General features: G+C 43.3%; 1 protein-coding gene across 1 annotated transcript; it reads right to left on the reverse strand.

Annotated features, from left to right (window-relative positions):
• Window positions 1–2,716: 2,716 nt before the first annotated feature.
• Window positions 2,717–18,318, reverse strand: BGLAP (bone gamma-carboxyglutamate protein). Its single transcript, XM_078668425.1, has 4 exons — window positions 18,232–18,318; window positions 10,114–10,158; window positions 8,877–8,946; window positions 2,717–3,227 (listed from the first exon to the last, which is right to left on the reverse strand). Exons 1-4 carry the CDS (start codon window positions 18,290–18,292, stop codon window positions 3,098–3,100), a joined length of 306 nt encoding a protein of 101 aa, XP_078524551.1. The 5' UTR covers window positions 18,293–18,318; the 3' UTR covers window positions 2,717–3,097.
• Between the last annotated feature and the right edge of the window lie 2,129 nt (window positions 18,319–20,447).

Here is a 20,447-nt window from a genome sequence, read left to right on the forward strand (position 1 = left end):
CACCCAGCTAAGGGGTTGAACTGACTCAATCACCAGGTCATCGTGATTGCTAAAAATGCCAACCAGGGTGTGGCCAGCTGAGTGGGTAGGGGAGTGAACCCGCTGCACAAAACCCATGGACGACATTAGATCTATGAGGTGGATGGTGTCTTTGTCTATGTTATGTTATGTTAAATGAATTTTATATAGCTCAAAATCACCTTCAGGTCTCTAAGCGCTTTTAGAGAGAGTGACCAGGATCACTGGTGAAGACTGGAAACACCAGACAGCAAGAGGAAGTTACACTGTGGTTAACAATTCTCTAAATTGGATTGTTTTGAGTTGTTTCCTAAATGTGAGGAGGACCGGTTCTCTACGAAGGTTCTCAGGTAGATTACTCCAGATTTGTGGGAGCAAGACGGAGAACGCTCTGCCCCCATTGGATTTGGTGATATAGCGGGGAAGGACTAGACGGCAGGCCTCAGACGATCGCAGTGTCCTGCCAGGAACATATTTCTCCAGGCGTTCTTTTATATACAGTAGTGCTTGGCTGTAAATTGCTTTGTGAGCAATACAGAGGCCTTTGAATTGAGCTCTCTGTTTGATGGAGAGCCAGTGCAATTTATGTAGTAAAGGGGTAGCACGGGTCATTCAGGGAAGTCTGAAAATGAGCCTGGCCGCATCATTCTGCACTACCTGCAGTCTCTTGATAAGTCTCTGGGGGAGGCCGATATAAAGGGCATTCCCATAGTCTAGCCTAGAGATAACAGTGGCGAGACAATTGCTTGAAGTGAGGGTGTTGACAAAAGAGGGGCAAGTTTCCGTAGCTGCCTCAACAGTCCTACTCAGGTTCCGACCACCATGGTAACCTGGCTGGAAATGGACAGCTCGGAGTCAATTTTTATGCCCAGGGTTTTTACAACCGGGACTGGTACGGGGCGGTAACCAGTTCCGGTGGCCAAAAACGTCACACCAAATGCTGCTTTTTGAGGGAATGACAAGCACGTCAGTCGTCAGAGTTTATTTTCAGAGAATTGGTCGTCATCCAATTCACTGTGAAACTGAGCAGCTTTTGTGCCGATTCCTGGGCCTGACTAGAGTTGCTGATCCGGTTGAGGAGTTGGGTATCATCGGCATAGTTGAAGACTCGACAGTCCATGTGGGCCAGGGTCTCCACCAGGGGTTGCAAGTAGATATTAAAGAAGAGCGGGGATAATGAAGAGCCCAGGGGCACGCCACAGGAAAGAGTGCCCTTAGCCGATGTATGCTCACCCAACGGAACCCCCTGAGCCCGGTCTAATAGAAACGATTCTAGCCATTGATGTGCTAGCTCGCTGATGCCCAGGTCAAGAAGACGGGACAGCAACTTTTTATGGCTGACCATATCGAATGCCTCTAACAGGTCTAATAAAATCAGTGCACTTGGTTGTTTGTTTGTTGTCTAGGTGGTTTTCGAGGTGAAAATTGAAATCTCCTAGGATCGTGAAGTGGGTTGTGGTAGCAAATGGTTCAAAGGTTTTACACCAGGTCTCCATAAACTTGGCTCTCAGGCCTGGGGGATGATAGACTAGAAGACCTGAAAAGCAGAAGTTCTCTGATAGTTTGATTTTAAAAGAGGCAGCTTCCAGTAAAGAGCCTGGAGCCGCTTTCACAGCGCTGAGTGTGCATCTAAAGGAGTCCCTGGCCACCAAGGCTAGGCCACCTCCTCTTCTGTCTAAGCGGTCAAGTCTAGTTATGGAATAGCCCGGGGGGACTGCATCGACCAGGTCGGGGCCTGAGCAGACCCCAGCCCATGTCTCGGTGATAAAGAGACAATCTAAATTAAGTGATTGGATAGTCAAGGCGACTTCAGTTTTATGTTTAATCATGAAGCGAGCATTAAGGAGCGCTGCTCGAAGTGGATTTGTCTTGGTCTCGGATATTGTCTTAGTCTCTATCTTCCCCTCCACTCCCTGAGGTGTTTTGGGATGATCGGGATGAGAGGCCCTACTGTTAATTTGCAATATTGACAGAGTGCAACATCCCCCCTATTAAGATCCAATTGCGGTGAGATTTAGGGTGCAGCGAAAGCAGTTGCAATTTAGAATAGGTTTTAACCTGTGCGTCCGCTTTTCCTTTCTGGAAGAAGGGCAGCATGCCTGGCCCCTGGTGCCAGCCAGGCTTGGATGGGCGCAGATGGGCTTTCCTTTGGCACGCCTTCGGCGTGCCAGTGGTGCTCCCACTGCGCACATCCGCTGCACGCTTGTAGTAGCATGAATTAAAATATCCCCGGACGTGCAAATCGAGCTAGACCACCGACGTCCGACAGGCGTCTGGTTTGGAGAAGCACTGGAAACAAAGAAAAGACTCACTCCACACAAATGGTAAACCTGTGGCAGATCGGAGAGCCTAAGAAGAGCAGAGTATGACCCCAGAGGCAGGGGAAAGGAGAGCACGACTTGGGCGAATCACAGGAGAACAGAGAGAATGTTGCCAAAGCAAAAGGTAAGGCGCCCAGAAGAGACCGGCAGCAATTGTGAATAAGGTGCTCAAGAATAGAGTGCAGCTATACAGAATTGGCATTCAAGTTTAAAACTTTTAAATTCTAAAACGTCAGTGACACATAAAATGAGCATAAAAAACAGAAGCAGCTATTGCCTTTGCCTTTGCGCGCGTTCAAGTGGTTTGGGGTAGTCATTGCACTTTCACAATAAACAGAACATACAATAATAGTTTGAAAAATAAAAACTGAAATATGTTAGCTCATACTTAAATTTATTGGAATATATTTAAGTCAAAGTTTTTTCTCAGAGAGGATTAATCTTGAAAGACTTATACAAACAGGATCGGAGTGTGTATTTTTGTGGACATTGTGTTGCCAAGCTCAGGGGGCATAGAGGAGTGCGGAAAACGGCCTGTAAGTGTTGCAGTGGTGCACCATTATTCCTTTTTTCATACTCTCTTCAACATGTCTGCTGGCCTGCACACACAGACTAGGAACTCCATAAGCATAGTTAATAAGGTGGCCATGGTTTAGCAGAACCAGTAAAGCAAATACATTTAGAGTATTTTCTGGTAATTGTAAAAGAGTTGACTTATTTGATTATGATATCAGAGAATGGCAACTGGTTCTGGCGATCTAGACTGTTCCGTAGAAACGCCTATACGCTTCCTGGAATCCAATGTGATCGGCCAGCTCATCACAGTCCGGGTTCAGCTCACACACCTCACGTTTGGATTCCAAGGGATCTGGGGTGTTTCTGGCAACCCTGCAGATAGGGAAATGTATGCAGATTACAAAGAGCTGTGATTTAGTTGAAAGAAATTATACATTTACCGACAAAAGAGGTTTAAGGAGTTGTTGATTGAACAAATGAAGGCTGTGGGTATTCAATTCAATTCAATAGAGACTTTATTTCGGTTATATTTCAAACCATAAAAGTACACATATAAAATACATTGAACATTGCATATTTAAAATCACAATTACAAAAGGACATATTATACGTATTTCATTAATGAGTAAGTAGGCGAATTCAACACTAAAGTGCTATTAATACTGGGTTTACAACATGATATAAGGTCTTTCAGCAAATAAGCTCATCATCCTTCAGAGGTATAGAATCACAGATCCATGCACTTTCTCAGTTTGACAGTTAATTTTAAAAATTCTATGACATGAAGAACACTGTCACTGTGCAAAAGCTGTAAATACATGAGTGCTGGTCTTATTTGATTAAAATGTAGTTTCTTTAAAAGATCAACAAGGTAACGTCTGCGTGGATATTAATAAAACCTACATAAAAATATAAAATGCAGCATATCCTGTGGAGACTTCCCGTCGCAGCCACAGGGAGCAGCCGTGTTTTTTAAAAATGTCCAACATAGGTCTAATTAAAAGTTGATGAAAAATATTAAACCTGAACCTCGTCAGCAGAAATTTCTCATGAGAAGTGAAGGTGCATGTTAAATATAATTCCATGGTGTCACAGGTTTTTAACATGACATATTTCCTAATATTAGGTTTCATAAGCTCCTCCCCTTCTCTTTGGGCCTTCCTGTCCATCCGAAAAGCCCGCTTAATTGCTGCCTCGTCACCCTTTACAATCCCACAGGGGTTTTCAAACAGATTCAAACATCCAAGCCTCAAAAAAACGGATTTCAAGTATTTTAGCCAGGGCACGCACATTGAGTTGTCCTGAGACACAAGATCTTTCACAATCAGGTGGGTAAGCGGAATATCTTGGTTTAACCACAATTTTACCCAGCATGACAGTGGTCTTAGCGCAAATATATCGGATAGGTACTGAGTCCCCAATTCTTTGTGTATCGCTAAGTTAGATGTGCTGGCTGGAACACAGAGGAGACGTTTTAAAAAATTGTTTTCAGTAACCTGTAACTGTTCACCTGGCTGTGGGTATTTTGTGAAGCTTGATACAACCACTGAATCAAAAAAATCACTTTTTAATAGTAAATTCAGATCTTCGGATCCTTATTTATAAAAACAGAGTAAGATGGGGGTGTCTAAATACAAATAGATGCAAAAGTCTACTGCTTGCAGTTCCTTTTACTTGTTAACACTGATTCTCGCTTTTTCGATACCTAAACCTGTAGTAGTTACAGAGGGACCAATTACAATGCAGCCCGTAAAGGTTCTGACCGACGGTCGGAGCCTTCCGGGCCGCATAGTAATCGGCTGCTTGGTTTACTGTCCGGCTGCCACATTACAATGCTGGTGGTCGTAAAGTAAACCAGCTGGTCATTTCCGCTGGCTTCCGACAGGCTCATGGAGCCCGTCGGCCAGTCAGAGCCAGCTTGTAATCCCAAAGGGCAGGCCTTTCTGCCCTTGGGATTACGATGCACGGTTTCCAACATGATTTCCAATACGGCCTGTTCGACATGGAAACCATGTCGGAAAGCATGTTATGGGGCCCTCAGCAAGGCCCCATTGTGCGTGTGGCCTCCGGTTTGGAGCCGAGGGGGCACCTATTGTGCCCTCCTGTTGGATTCCCGCACTTTGTGGCAGGCACATTTAGGATTCCTGCCATGGGGTGCAGGGATGAACAACCCCTCCCACTTCTCAATGGTAGCTTGTGTTACGTCCTGTTTACAGCCATAACACAAGCTCCCATTGAGAAATCGGAGTTTGCGGTCTCTGACATTAGCCGGTCAGGACCGCCGACCGGAGGTCAGGACTGTCGACTGGAGGTCAGAGAGTCCCAGGACCGATACGATGTCGGGCTGACATCGTAATCAGCCCAGAGTGTCAAGTTAGGGTGGTTACAATATTGGCTCGTACCATATATTAACCACTGGAAGAACATATAGAAGCATCATTGTGGCCAAGTAGTACAACTGTATACATCTGTTAAAGGCACTGGCTTTCATTCTTCCCAAACAATCTGCTGTCCATGCAATACCATTTTGTCAAATTTACGTCAGAATTCATGAATGTACAACCTTTCAATTCTGATTCTCTTGTAAACCTCCGCTTTTAGGGTCACACCTAGTAGATTTTATTTAGCGTCCAGAGAAATATGCCTAGTATTGGCCTCCAGTGAAAAAAGGGACGATGAACAGTTACTCCCTACCTTTTCTTCGGTTGCACTCTCAAGAGTATGGGAGGTGTTAAGAATTTTACAGACCTGCCACAGAATCTCAGTCAGGTTACACATGAGGAAGCATGTTGAACTACCTCAAATCAATACACATACAGACCTAGGTGAATTATAATCATCAGTATTTGTTATGTGCTAATCTAGTATATGCAATGGGATTATCGCTATAATACTGGATGACTCAGCAATTATTAATAATAATAGAATGAACTGAATATTTACCCTAAACATTATGTGTCACACATTCCTAACAGATAAGCCCAGTCTCCCTTTGCTGCCTGGTGACTGAGCCATGCAATACCTTCTCCCATATTTGCTGGAGACCTGAAGGTCCTGAGTTTAGTGACCCTTCAGGCAGTATGTACCCCAGCATCTGCAGTTCTCTCTCCCTTACTGCAGGGAACATATATATTCATGTTCCCATAGCAGCCCATGGATCTTTTTTGGAGCATCTCACTCAGAATCCCATACTAGACTTGTGCTCAAGCAGCAACATTTTTGGACTGGGTGATATTATTCAAAACATCAGATTACTAGTATACGTTGTATTTCAAACCCAGTGGTGGACAAAACAGTTTTTTTTGTGCAAAAAGGAAAGTTTCACCTACAAATTGTGATTAACAAAGAGAACTGCAGAAACTGAAAGTTTCTCCCACTTAGGCTGCAACTCTTTTGCACACAGAAAATTAAAATGAGCAGTCTGCATCTTTATTAGATCAAAAATTGTGTGTTATAGGAAGATACATAGTGGCTAAGGCACATAGCACAATCAACAGTCTCTCTCCAAATCCTATTATTTGTGAAATAGGGATGTATTATCACCCATACCCACACATTTTTCATATGAACATGGCGTTGAGGTTGACTATTTGATCATTTTTAACAAACACGCTCTTGGAATACACGTGTTGCTCCCTCTAGAAGATTTTGGTATTTGTCTTGTACTAAAGATTTTGCTACCCTATGAATAGAAAACTATTGTTATTCAGGTCAAGGAGGTGGATATTATTGCAAGAGGGAAGTCTAGTCATTAGTTACTCAAAAGAGCCATATTATTTTACAAAGAACCTCTCCCTAGACTTAGGGACCATAGTTCAGCCGGGTCAAACATGGAGTTGTCTTTGAGGTCCTGAAAGTTGGAGCACGAAAGAGCGAGAGGAGCTCTATCAGAGCCGGAGTGTGGTAGGGTTGGCAGTGGCTGCTCATCAAAGGAAGGTATACCTTGTGCCTTCTGTCTGTTCAGCAGGATAACTCTTTGTATCTGTCAATTGTTGTATAAGATAGTGAGTCTAAGTAGGTCCATACTGGTCTGTGGTTAGCTGCGTTGTCGTTCAGAGTTTGCCCGGCCAGGCTGTTTGATGCGAATTGCTCCTATTGCAGTGGCACTAAGGCTGATTTGTGCAATGGCTGATTCTGGTTTGTGGTGGCATGGTGGGCAAAAACACAAAGGACTGAAGTGCAGGCCGAGTAATTACCTGTGGCTGACATTATCCTAAGCATTCCAAGCATAGCATTTTAGTTTTTCTCGTGAAAATCAAACATACCCACTAGGAATTCCTTTGGGTAGCAATTCATTCCATAATTTTTCACATGCATATGTCATTACAAAGGTACTTCCAAAGAGGCATATTATCAAGAACGGCGTTAAAAATGATCGCCGGTTTAGCGGCAGTTTTCTGCCGCTAAACCGGCGATAATGGGCTTGATAATATGCCCTTTAGAATTCCAATAGAAGTCCATGTTCTGGTGTGAACATGGGCTTCTATTGGAATTCTCCAGGGCATGTTATCAAGCCCATTATCGCTGCTTTAGCGGCAGTTTTCTGCCGCTAAACCGGCGATAATTTTAATGCCGTCCTTGATAATATGCCCCATAGCTCGCTGTCCCTAAGGCACATGTAGGGTTCTTTAAGTTTTGGAGGGTGGTAAGGACATTCACGCCCCCAGTGGAGGAACCACTTGCCATATTTAGAGAGCCCCATCTGCCTGACAGGAATTTTTATGTAGAACGTACATGCACCAGTGGGGCTGAATGCACAGCGCGTATCATGGTTTTTCTGGTTTTTTCCTTCTCTGACATTTTTTTATTTTTTTTAAATAAAAAACCAAAGTGGGAGTTTGTTTCTGAAAACCAAAATCAATGACTCTGCTGTACAAGAGTTTTCTCCCTGCAAATACCTCCCTCCAAACTCCAAATTGTCCCTCCAGGCTGTACCTCAACAGTTAGGTCAAAGAAGACTGAAACACATCTGTGATTGCTTGCATTCTTGATCAGAGGTGACTTGGTCCAGCTGTTTAGGGTGGACTGCTTCTTTTGGAGCTGTGGCATGACTCATTTGCTTTTGATTGGTCCCCTTGTGTAATAGGAAATGCATTACTACCGATAGGAATGCCACATATTTCCTTCTACCAGTTCGACTGCCTCCTGCTCCCTGTAATATAGGGCCTCAAGCTGCAGCACATAACAGACACAGCAGGGATCACACTTGTCTGAGGTTGCTTTTATTCCTGCTTAGATGGTAAGTAGCCAACAGTTCAGGCTGGAGTGTTCCTTTTGTGATGTGGTCAAGATTGATTTGACTGTGGTTAATACCCTTTATGCTAATGCCGTATGGATTGAAATGCTCCCAGCAGGAAATCCCATTTGTTAAAGAGCCTTCGGGTGAATGATAGCAATGTAGGTCTCACGACCCAAATGGCGCCATCAAACAAAGCAACATTCTAGAGTGCCTATTGTTGGTAACTGATTGTGATGCAGAGATTAGAAAAGAAAACCTTGTTTTCCTCTACACTGGACGGCTCCTCTAAGATTGATTCAAGCACACCCACTCATCCCATGTAACCCTCCTAGTTAAAATGGACATGAGGTGAATTAAGTTGAGTTGGTCTAAATATCAAACTATTGGAGCGCTAAAAATGTTATAAGCGTAGAGCCCAATTGTCCTGGGCCCTTGTAAAGGGTCTCGTAATCCCCATAATAACGCTGTAAGACCAGCAAATAAAATCAATATGCCAGAGTTAGATGTGCATATTGTATGAGTCAACTTTTTAACCAATAACCAATGAGGAGGGAGCCAAGACTTTTGGCGCACACGACTAACTAAAGCCGTAAATACAAAAGTCGAAGTCCAGGACCACCGACAAGTTAATAGGTCCCAACAGCAGCGCATCCAAAGCCAGAATAACTCATGACAATCCATGAGGTAATCACATTCTAACTTCTAACATTCTATAACTAGCTCAAGTAGGTTAATTACAACCATCCAGACCCGATGACAATTCAGAAATTCAAAGACATTACCTGAAAGGGTAAATGCTTCTCTTCTCTCTCTTCTCAAAGGCATTTGCAGAGTCTTGCTTGGAAATGAATGCTACGACAGAAGACAAATACCATACATTTAAACAACTTTCTCCAAAGTAAGCTCCTCCCATCATGGTTTATGTGTTGAATAGCTTTTGTTGTGGCGAGTATGGTCATGTGCATTAAATGTATGTGTTTCTGTGTGTGTCCACTTTGTAGCCAGTTGTGGCAGGGAATTGCACTCAAATATGACCTACAATTCCCTACAAAATACGCCAACACTGTTAGAAAATAATATAAATAACCTGGTATTTGTAAAGCGCGAACTAATCACCCCTAAGGGTCTCAAGGCGCTGGGGGCCGTCGGGGAAGTTAAGTGAGCTATTGCCCAGAGTCACAGGGTGCTGGGCTGAGCTGCTGCCGGCGATCGAACCGTGAACCCTGTGCTTCGAAGTCAGCCGCCCTGGTCGCTGCACCACACCTCTTTCCAATAAATACAAAATAAGGCCAACATTTCCAGAGAAGGCAACCAACTGTTCCAAATAATAAACATATGACTGCACCACGAAGTAAGGCTAATATGCCCAGGACACAACGTTTTGCCATCCTAGTTTTTGTTCACCACTTTTATTTAGCCACCCTGATCAAATGGTGCTTTTTGATAATAACTCTTTATAACTCTCTTGAGAAAATAGGTTTTGGGGAATAATTTGCACATGGGATTTGGGGTTCTCCTCCATGTAAATTTACAGCAAAAGAGAGAAGTTGTATATTTTGAAGCACTTCTTGTCCACATTTCCCCCCAAATATGATACATTTTGCTTTCTCCCAAAAATATTCATGTGGTAGATACAATTGAAGAAAATTAACTCTATCTAGTTGCAAGAAGAATGAGCTATTACCTTCTTAAACCGATGAATAACATATTTTTTACATTTAAACAAATCTGTTCAACAGTATTGAAGTGGTATATATCCTGTCCACACATAACTGGTATAAAACACATTACCAGTGCATGCAAATATACAGCATTAGTGATGTACTAATTGATCAAATAACATTGCAGCCTTTAGAAAGTGGGTGGAAACAATTACACAAAATAAATTTGTTAGTAAAGACACCTTTCAATTTGTGATGAAGGTGGGTGCTTTCTCCTTGAACGAAAGAGAATAGGACTGCAGTTTACTAGGCCTTACTATGGAACATATGTCAATGCAATGGATGTGAGTATACAAACCTTCAGAGCGATGGGTCTCTGGCACATTGTTGGAATCGACAGCCTCTGAGAATGAAAAGTTTGAAAAACAGGTTACTTAATGCTGCAGGAGAACCTGATTGAATTCACAATTGTGACTTAGTATGAACGAGTATATATTTTGTATGTTTGAGTAATAATGGAGCATAGGCCAGGTTAGAAAGCAACAGAACGCTGTCCAAGAACCCTAGAAAAAAGAATGTCAAAAAACAGCCTGCCTAGTAGATATTTTATTCTTACCCTACATTAGCTTCTTACACCTCCCATTGGATAAACAGGTAAGTCTTGTTTTTAGCAGGTGTTAGATTATAGCGATAATCGCGCTTAGCGCAATTTTTTTTATTGCTTTGCCTGCCTTGCTAATAGGCGATAGCTGTGTTAGCGACTGCTTTCAGTCGCTAACAGTTTAGGTACGCCTACTTTGCATGTCATTAGCGCTAAATATCGCTGACATGCGAAGCGGGTCCCAAACCGGTCGCTATCGCCTAAAAGCTGTGGCTAACTGCTGCTAGCGACAGCTTGCTGATAGGGCGATAAAAATATCGCCGCTTTAGCGGCAAAAAGTGCAGCTAAAGAGGCGTTATGGCCCTTGCTAATATGCCCCATTGTTTTATTGAAGAATTTTACATTACTTTTTAAAAATACGGTTGTACATAATATTTTTTTATGATTTTGTTGTATTTTTAGTTTCTATGTTATTGTTTTAATGTTAAGTGTTTAAAATTAGTGTTAGTCATTTTTTTGGTTTGTTAATACTTGCGATTTTTTATTTCAATTACATTTATTTTATTCATTGTAGGTGTTTGGATTTATGAGGAAACAGGATGGGATGTTTTCTTAATGTTTAGTTTTTTTAATAAAGTATTTTTATAATTTTCTATTTGTTAATTTAATTATTAACTATGTCAATTCGTTTTTAGTTATGTAATAGATAATTTAAAAAACAGTCATAATTTTTTTGAGTTGTTGATTGGGTGCCTAGATAATTGTAGTGACTTTTTCTGTATTCAGGGAGGCGTAGGCTGATTTGCTGCTACTGAAATAACTAGACTGCCATACGTGAGGCGAGTTTATCAACTCTGTACACTGGTGCAAAGTCACCAAAAGTCACCCAATCTTGCGCAGGTTGATTTGCTTTTTAATTTCCAGTGCAAAACTTTTAAGTGTGATGGAAAGTTGTCTAAGAGTAAGTGGACTTCCCTTGGGTGGTACATGGGTGTTCCCACATTACAACACAGGGTTTTTGCCGCAAAGCCCCATCTACTAAGATTTGTGCACCAGGCTTGTCAACAAAAAATATGCCTCCTTGGCAGGGCCGGTCCTAGGACTTGTGGGGCCCTGGGCGAAAGGGAAGATGTGAGGCCCCTCTAATTTGCAAGCAACATAACAAGAAGTGACAACATAGAAAACCAACATCACAAGCCTATTGATCTTTGTCATTGCTGAAGAGACAGTGTTGATATCAGTAACATGAATTAAAAGATAAATATCCAAATGAAAAACGTCTATCTATTTTGAAACTGTATTAAGTGGATTACACAGTCACATTGGATGGGAAAGCTAGACGCAGGTCTCACAAAGATGGCTAGTCTAACTCCTAGTTAACTGTGTGTTACCAAATTAGTGCATAGTAATAATTAGAGAGCATTGCCGTAAATAAATTGAATGGCATCCCTGGTAAAATGTATGCAACAGGGTATAGCGAGATGAAGTTCAATTCAGATAAAAAATACCTTTTTTATTCTTTTTGAAAGCTTCATAAATCAGACTAGAACAAGAAAGGACTGCAGAGTTCTGTTGAAAGAAAGCTTTCAGATTTAGGATTCAGAATGGTTTATATACTCTTCACAGGGGATGTAAGCCATGTGAGGAATATATACATTACTTATAAAAAGCAGGTAAAAGGAAACATTACACTCTGAAAATGAGGAAATAAGTAAATTGATAGGTACATAAAATGACAATTCCAGTGAAACACAAATAGAGTAACTTCAAAGTTCTAGGTTATTCTCGTTGGGTGGCTCCCTGGTATTGATTAATTACCTAAAAGGGCGGTCCTTGGTGCAGGTGCTAAAAAGGAGAACTGTTTATCTATCTCCCACCTTTTCTCACATTCCTTGTGTGCTGCACTGTGCAATACACATCCTATGTGTGTGAGAAGTTTTAAAGTTAGGTTGGAGTTAGGCATCCGCATTGTGCGCCACCGCTTAGGAAGACTGCTGCAGCGCCATACCTTAGTAGATGTGGAGCTGTCCCTGTCAGGCAACACAGCACAGTAACTTCGGTTACTATGCATTCTTGCGCGACATATTAGTAAATCTGTCCCTAAAAAGGATGCCTTGTAACAGAAACCTCATGGATGGACATGAAAGGGCAAATTAACGTTACTGCGCATCCCTGCATGACATATTACTAGCAGATCTGAAAACAGTTCATTAATTGAAACCTCATGGATGGACATGAAAGGGAAAATTGTTACAACTTTGCACTGCTGCAAAGTCACACAAAGCTGTGCAAAGAGAGTCTCCTGGTGGTATGGAAGTGCATTCATTTGAATGACCTTGTAAGGATAAATGTCTGAGGCCATCCTCCCAGGAATGAAGCCTGCAACATATAGATGTCAGAGGCAGGTGCATTTAACCACTGAGCTTTCTTATCCATGCAATTAAAGTAACTGCTTTTCGGTTTTAAAGCACATAACTTGCACATACACATATTTGTTGCACATGCTCAAACGGAATGTATACGGGGCAAATTTATCAAAACTCAGTACGGCCTCAAAGTCACACAAAGTGATGATAAAGTGTTTTTTGTGCTGAAAAGTAGCTATAAAAGTAACACAAATGATCTGCACCACTTACGTCAAGGGGGCATGGCATGAGTGTTCCCACACTACCACCCATGGTTTTTGACGCCCACAAATTACTAGACAGGACTTTAAGCCCCAAAATAATCCTTCTACGAGGCAGGCGCTAAGTAGGAGAAATCTTTTAACTTCTCTTAACTTTTCACCCAATCCATCTGTGCTGCACTGACCAGAACACATTCAGCATGTGGACAGTTTAACCCGTTGTGTGCTCGTGACGGAACCGTTCCACCACGAGCCTCGGGTGGGCTGTGCTGGTGACCGAACGGTTCCGTCACGGCCCGCTCGCCGCGCCTTCGCGGCGTGAATTCCGCGCCTGCACTGAGCATTCTGAAGAGTGGGCGGGGCCGTGACGGAACCGTTCCGTCACAAGCACAGCTCACCCGAGGGCCGTGACGGAGCGGTTCCGTCATGAGTACGGGAGCGCCGCGCGGCCCCGCCTCCCCCTTAGCGCTGCGGCGGCGGAATAGCCGCCGCAGCTAAGGGGTTAAGAGTTTGTCTGAATTTAATGTTTGCACTGGAGGTGCACCCTTCCAGTTTCAAACCTGCGCTGGACATCATTCACAAAACTTTGCAATACGGCGCAGAGTTATGAGGGGGTATGTGTGGGGCTAGGAAGCCTGTTTCAAAGTCAGCAATGGGGAAGTCAGCAGCAGCAGTGCATTTTGCTAGTGAATATGGTTCTACTCTGCTCTCCCCACTACTGCAGTGCGCTTTTGGAATAAATCAGCCCCTACATGCTTTTGTCAGGAAATGCAACTCATATCTATGAGTTGGTGCATGTCTGCTGCACTATACGCCACACATCCACGGGGAGATTTACAAAGATTTTGCGCCATGTTCGGTGCAAAATCTTTTTTTCCCCGATTTACTTTCTAGTGCTAAACTTGTTTAGCCCTGGAAATAAAAGGAAAGTAATGCAAAGCAGCGCAATGCACTGCTTTGCGTTACTTAGCGCCAACGGGGCGCACCATGGGTGGAGCATGGGTGTTCCTATGCAACCACCCAAGGTTTCTCAAGCTAAACTCAATTTATTGAACAAAGTAATCAGGGTTTAGCGTGAGAAAACTGTGTACTATCAAAGTAGGTGCAAGGAAGGAGAAATGCTTTGATTTGTCTTTCCTTTTCCGACTTTGCATGTGTGCTGCACTGTACAGCACACATACAAAGAGGGAAAAGGCTTCACGTTCGTCTAAGCTTAGTATTTTGTCCGGGAAGGGTTCCCTTCCAGCACAAAACCTATGCTAGACTCACGGAGACACCCTTGCACCCTGGCGCAAAGGTTTGTCCATGGCGCACGGCAGCTGATTTCAGCGATGGCGCAAAGGAGAGAGGAGAGTGCCCTATTTTAGTAAATAGGGCGCTCTCCTCCCCTCTCCTTTTCACGCAGCACAGCATTTGCAGCTGTTGCACTAAGTGAAAACATGATAAATCTCCCCCCAAGAGTGTGGAAATAATAAAAGTTTGCCTAGATGTAGTATGTTGTGCTGGATAGGCACCCTTTCAGTACAAAACCAATGCTAGACATCACATTTGCGTATGGCGCAAGGGTGTGTGCGAGGCGCAAGGCAGCATGTTTGTGAGCCGGCGCTGGGGAAGGGAGCAGAGTGGCGCATTTTGTTAGTAGATATGGTTCTACACTGCCCTCTCCCCTTCAGCATCGCAGCTACTTTGTTTGCTACTCTGCCTTGTGATTCTTTTGAGTGAATCTGTCCGTACACGCTTTTGGCAGAAAATGCAATGTATTTTTATGGATCAGCTCCACTTGGGTGTGCCCTTCTTTGGTGTGCCAGGTTTGCACAGCATATTAAAAGGGTGGACGTTTTAATCCTGATCCGGTCTGTGATGGTACATGCATTTGTTTAAAACTTTCCATTTGAGGCAATAGACATAGCTCAGGTATCCCTGATACAGGGCTCACTTTGGAATCGCTAGATCTGATGAAAGAAGTACGGGGCATGTTATCAAGCAGGGCATTAAAATTATCGCCGTTTTAGAAAAGGGGCGATAATGGCCTTGATAATGTGTGCTGGAGAATTCCAATAGAAGCCCTTGTTCACACCAGAACATGGGTTTTTATTGAATTCACAAGGCCATATTATCAAGCCCATTATTGCCGCTTGAGCTGCAGTTTTCTGCCGCTAAACGGCGATCATTTTTAACGCCCTGCTTGATAATATGCCCCCACATGTTTACATTGGTTGATTGATACATATTTGTTCGACAAGATTTTTTTAGCCTGCTTTTAAATCTCTTAGAGGAAAGGGTGGGGAACATTGGAGAAGCCAGGGGGCATCCTGATAGGTCAGTGTCTCTAAAGGTGGTTTGTTCCTGTTAGTGCCACTAATAAAACAACCGGCAAAGCTAACAGATTTGTCTTTTGTATAGTATATGGTTTTTAGTATACCAACAGCCAGGGTGACTCGAATTACATGGTAAAGGAAGAAAAAATGATATGCTGTGTTGACTAAATTATGCGGCAACAAAAGGCAAATTATGTGGCTAATCTCGCACTTTCAGTGGCAGTATTAATTTGCTATTTTGCAATTTTAACACTTATTCATACTGTTTGAGCAAAAGATGCAATTAATGAGCATCATTTTCACATTAGAGTACAAGAAACTTTTTAGTGCACACTCTTTGCGACACTAAGGATGCGCTGTACTTACTGTCGCAAAGATTGACAGATATAGCCGGAATCCTGACGTATCTACAGGCACAAAAGTGGTGCATTGCTGGGATGTGTCTGAAAACAAATGCAGCTCCAGCAATGTGTCCTTTCACATGGGGCAAGCCCCATGTGAAATGGCCTGCGTCACCCCTTTCATCTGCTGTGAGGCTGGCGTAAGGATTACGCAGTGGGTTCCTAGAAGTGTTGCAGTGAAATCTCATAGATTACACTGCAACACTTCTACAACCCTTTCTGCACTGGAACGCCTACCCTGCATACATTATACCTGTCACAGGTATAATGTAGCGTTGGGGTTTACAAAGTGACGCATCTGCCTAGATGAGTCACTTTGTAAATATGGCGCAGTGTGGTGCAGATTTTACATCGCCGCAACATCACAAAAAGTGATGCAACGGCAGCGTAAAGGGCTCTTAAAAAAAGCCCTTAATCTATAATTATGGCGAAAAAGCCACAGTCACAGAATCACATAATATCAATGACCTTGGAGAGAACATTGAGTGTTACAGTTTCAAGTTTCTAAGCAGGAGTGCGAAAGTTGGGATCATTTGCTGTCAAACCTTTCCGAAAGAGACCCCAGATAATGAAATGGGGGTTCAAATCCAATGAGTGCCCGCAGGGCTGTAGCTGCATAAATAATAAGGCAGCAGATGCAGTGGCACCAGGGGCGTGGGGGCCTACTGCCCCCCAATTAGAGCAGCCTTTTTCATACACAATCAGGGTGAGGGGCCCATTTCTCTTAAGAGTTCAAGGCACCCTTTCTATGCCACTTCATGCTCTCCAAGCAAATTCATCTCACTTGCTTGGAGACAAAGAAAAGGGCTATTTTAGCAGGACTAGTAAGCCCAAGCAGATTTCCTATTTTGATTTAGTGCTTTGAATTGAGGTCAGCTTGCTTCTCTCTTATTTTGGGAGCAGATAATTGAAACCACAAATGGTGAAGTGGGGAATGTAGATTACAACTCCTCACTCAGCAATCTGCAATGTAGCCAGCAGACCAGGGCTCAAAGTAGGCAATAGACCACTTTTCACCTTAGCCATTAGCCCACCTGTCACTTGAGCAACTGGTCTTCACCTCAGCTGTACTAGAACCCAAAGAACCCACTAAAAAACAACTAATCCTGATCAGCGGGGCAAGTCTGACCTTAACCACAAGACCGTACTTTAACTTGTCTATTCGGCCACACCTTGAAGAAGGCCCTGGTTACGAATGCCCCAGAGAGTGGTTGGAGATAATAATCGAACCTTATAAAATCTGATGCCCCTGGGTTCAAGATTTAACAGGTGTGATAATTATAACCGATTATGAGTTTAGCATTTCAAATTGGACCCGCTATTTACTGGGTATTTCATCCTGGTATATATTGGCATGTTTGTCCTGTCGATGCATACCTGGGGAAAATTGAAGGGTTGTGGAGTTTGGAGACCCTATAAATTTAGGGTGCGGTAAATGCCACAGTCTTTACAATTGCAATCCTGTAAAAACTGGGGTTTTGCACAGGGGTTAGAATTATCTTTACTACTTGTAATTAAGGCCTAAGCTTCAAGGCTATATCTAATCTTAGGGACAACACCTCATGATTTATTAACCTTCTAGGCTTCGACACTGCAAAATACTTCAACTCAACAACAAGAATGCATCTCCTCTCAGCCACTGAACCACACCTCAAATTATCAACTAGATCATAATCTGTATCATGAGAGCACAGACTTGTTTACCTATTTGACCACACATTTTGAGGTCAACTCTAGAGTATATCTCCTCTTAGACACAAAACCCACATGACGTGTCAACCATCACATCTCGGGGCTAATTTATGAGCCCCTTGCAACATTTTCGCTCCAGAGTCGCGTCGCTTTTCGTGATGCAGTGGCAGCATAAACAATGCGCCATGTTGCAACATATGTTCAACATGACGCATCTAGGCAGATCCGTCAACTTGTAAAGCCTGCATCACATTATACCTGCGTCAGGTATAATGTATGCAGGGAGGGCGTTCCCACGCAAGAAAGCCTCTTAGGAGTGGCACAGTGAGATTTCACTGCGACACTTCTAGGACGCCACTGGGTCGAATCCTTACGCCTGCCTCATGGCAGGCGTACGAGTGACACAGTGCTATATTCATAGGCCTCCCTCCGGCATTGCAGGAGTTGCATCACAATTCCAACACAACTCCCAGCAATGCGTCAGTTTTGCGCCAACAGATACACCAGAAATACTGACAATCTGTCATTCCTTAGGACATGATGCGTCGTACAGTTAATATAACACAACCATCATGGCGCAAGGAGGGTGCAGTGAAAACTGTCGCAACGCTGTTTTCACGCAGCGATGCAACAGTTTTCAAAAATAAGCCCCTAGGATTTGACACCCCAAAATACTCCATCATTGCAACTGGACTACATCTTCTCAGCCGCTTACCACACCACAACTGTGATGCTAGACCAGTTGCTGAGAAAACGGATAGCATGAGAAAAGGGTAAGAGCAGTGCAGAAAAAAGGACAAGTGGGTGGGAAATTGGTTAATATTCCTGCCTCTCCTACCTCCTTGGCAGAGACTCAGGGCAGTCAGTGCCAACAGGGTTACAAAGATCATAGGCTGCATCTTCTCCTTGTTGTCTTCCAGGCTTCGCTTCTGCAAATACTATTGTGTCTCATATCTTCTGGATGCTTTTATATAGCCCATTGCGTGTCCTGGCTTTGCTGAATCAGGGCCAAGCCCACATCCTGAGCGCCCCACAAGGCAGAAGAGGCGAATTCCAAGAGCAACACTAAAGTCAAAAACCCATCATCCTTCCACTAAAATTGGAAACAAGAGCTGCCAAGGTCATGTGGTTGCTTTGTGTGTAAACGTATCCTTCATCAGTGACCAAGAAAAGTGTATTTAACTAGACACAGGCTTGCTCCAACAAAGGAAATTCCCAGGGAGAAAGCTGGATGGAGACAAAAGCTATAGTCACTTTTTTTAAAGTAACTAGAATCTATGATCTCGAGATGACATACATCCTACCACTGGTGTATTAACTAGATCACTGGTACCATTCAACTGGTACTGTAACGTGGCTAGTCAAATAAGACATGTTGAGGAGTGTGGACTGTGTTGGTGTGTTTGGTGACTGCAATCCCTGCAGCCACTCTGAGTCTCAAATAAAAGTTCACCTCTTCATGAGCCATCACCTAATTGAATGTCTCAGGGGCATATTTACAAGCACCATTCACCACTGAAGCATCACTTTTTTTGACGCTCCGGTGGCGCAGTGCCACTTCCCATATTTACAAGTTGGCGCTAAGCCACTTAACGTGGCTTAAAGCCACCTAGTAAATATGCCCCTTACCGCTGCAGTCCTCTGTGGCACAGGGGCATGCAATGGGTGTTGTGGCCATTCCACTGTAACACCCGTTGGTTTTGATGCTGCCCCAGATTTACAAGTTTGGGGCAGTGCCAAAAACGAAGGCCCGGGAATACCAGGCGTTAGAATGGTGATACGAGGAGTAATTACTAATTTCTCCTTGTTTTTTGCTTTTTCCATGTGTGCTGCATTCTGCAGCACACTTAGAAAGAACAAATCGCCATTATTGATTGTTTATGTGCAGGAAGGGATACTTTCCTGCCTGCACATAAACATTCGCCTCTGCAGCACAGGCACCCTTGCAACATGGCAGCAGGGTGCCTCTGCTGGTGCTAGTCAGCTTTTTTAGCGCTAGTGGATACACAGGGGTGCGCCGTATTTTTGTAAATACGGCACATGCCTGCATTTTGGAAATATCGGAGCACGGCGTTGCCAAATTTGGTATAACAACGTGCTCTGGCATTTTCTTTGTACATATGACCCTGAGGCTCTTGACAGTGGTTATATAATTTATTTATCTATTTATTTATTTATTGCACAATTAATTAAAATCATTGCAATTCATACAAAAGAAAACTTAAGAGCACTTTCCGTTCCCTATTAAAAAATGGTTCATGTTAAAAAAGAGATAGTAGCTAGCACGGCAGAAGTAAATGCTGATCGTCTAATGGGAGAATAGGATGAATCTCAGACATATATTTTACAAAACGGGCGGTCATCTTGTTATTGTTAACTTCGGTTTATATAGCGCCAAATCACCTGCAGGTCTCTGAGCTGAGTCACCCATCATACACTCCTCTGGAGCTTCTTGACGTGTCTGCACGTTAAGGATCTGCCAAATTAGACGCAACCAAAAGGTTCGCAAAGGGAATAAGGTTCTGCAGATGCACAAGCCGTGAATTAGATTTTCTTCCCCATTGCAGCAAAATCGGCACAGAGAGGGCGCGTCTGCCTTGTACCTCCGGCCGTACTTGTACGCCATCAAGGGGATTAGGCCAAAACGTAATCTCATTAGGTGGTGTTTCACTGGTGGCTTCATGGGGGATGACAGATAGTGTGGTAGAGTTTTAAAGTCATAAAGTTTTGACGCCAAGCTACCATGGGAGAGATTTTTCACGGCTGCTGCATCATGATCCGCTGACAAGATCTTCGCTTGTTTGGTCAGGACTTTTGCAACCACCCCTATGGGCAGTGAACATGTCCATATATCTTCAGCTTCTAGTACTTCCAAACAGAATATTATAAATTGACTCCAGGAGGTACTAGGATTATTTAACAGACACCATATGCAGCTCTTTAGTGTGAAGTCATGAGCCATTACGTTTTTTAAGCAGTAGGCAACAAATCTTGCTTTCATAATCCAGTGCTGGGATGACAAGCAAAACTCCACTCGAATTTGGCCGTGAGAGG

This window comes from Lissotriton helveticus, chromosome 12 (assembly GCF_964261635.1).
Source record: "Lissotriton helveticus chromosome 12, aLisHel1.1, whole genome shotgun sequence".
NCBI lineage: Eukaryota > Metazoa > Chordata > Amphibia > Caudata > Salamandridae > Lissotriton > Lissotriton helveticus.

Excerpts from the sequence above, each read along its gene's own strand:
- BGLAP (XM_078668425.1), bottom strand. The coding sequence starts at position 18,292 with ATGCAGCCTATGATCTTTGTAACCCTGTTGGCACTGACTGCCCTGAGT. Across the intron at positions 10,159-18,231 it reads CCTGAGTCTCTGCCAAGGAG|AGGCTGTCGATTCCAACAAT; the intron begins GTAGGAGAGGCA and ends TTTCATTCTCAG. Across the intron at positions 3,228-8,876 it reads AGAAGCATTTACCCTTTCAG|GGTTGCCAGAAACACCCCAG; the intron begins GTAATGTCTTTG and ends CCCTATCTGCAG.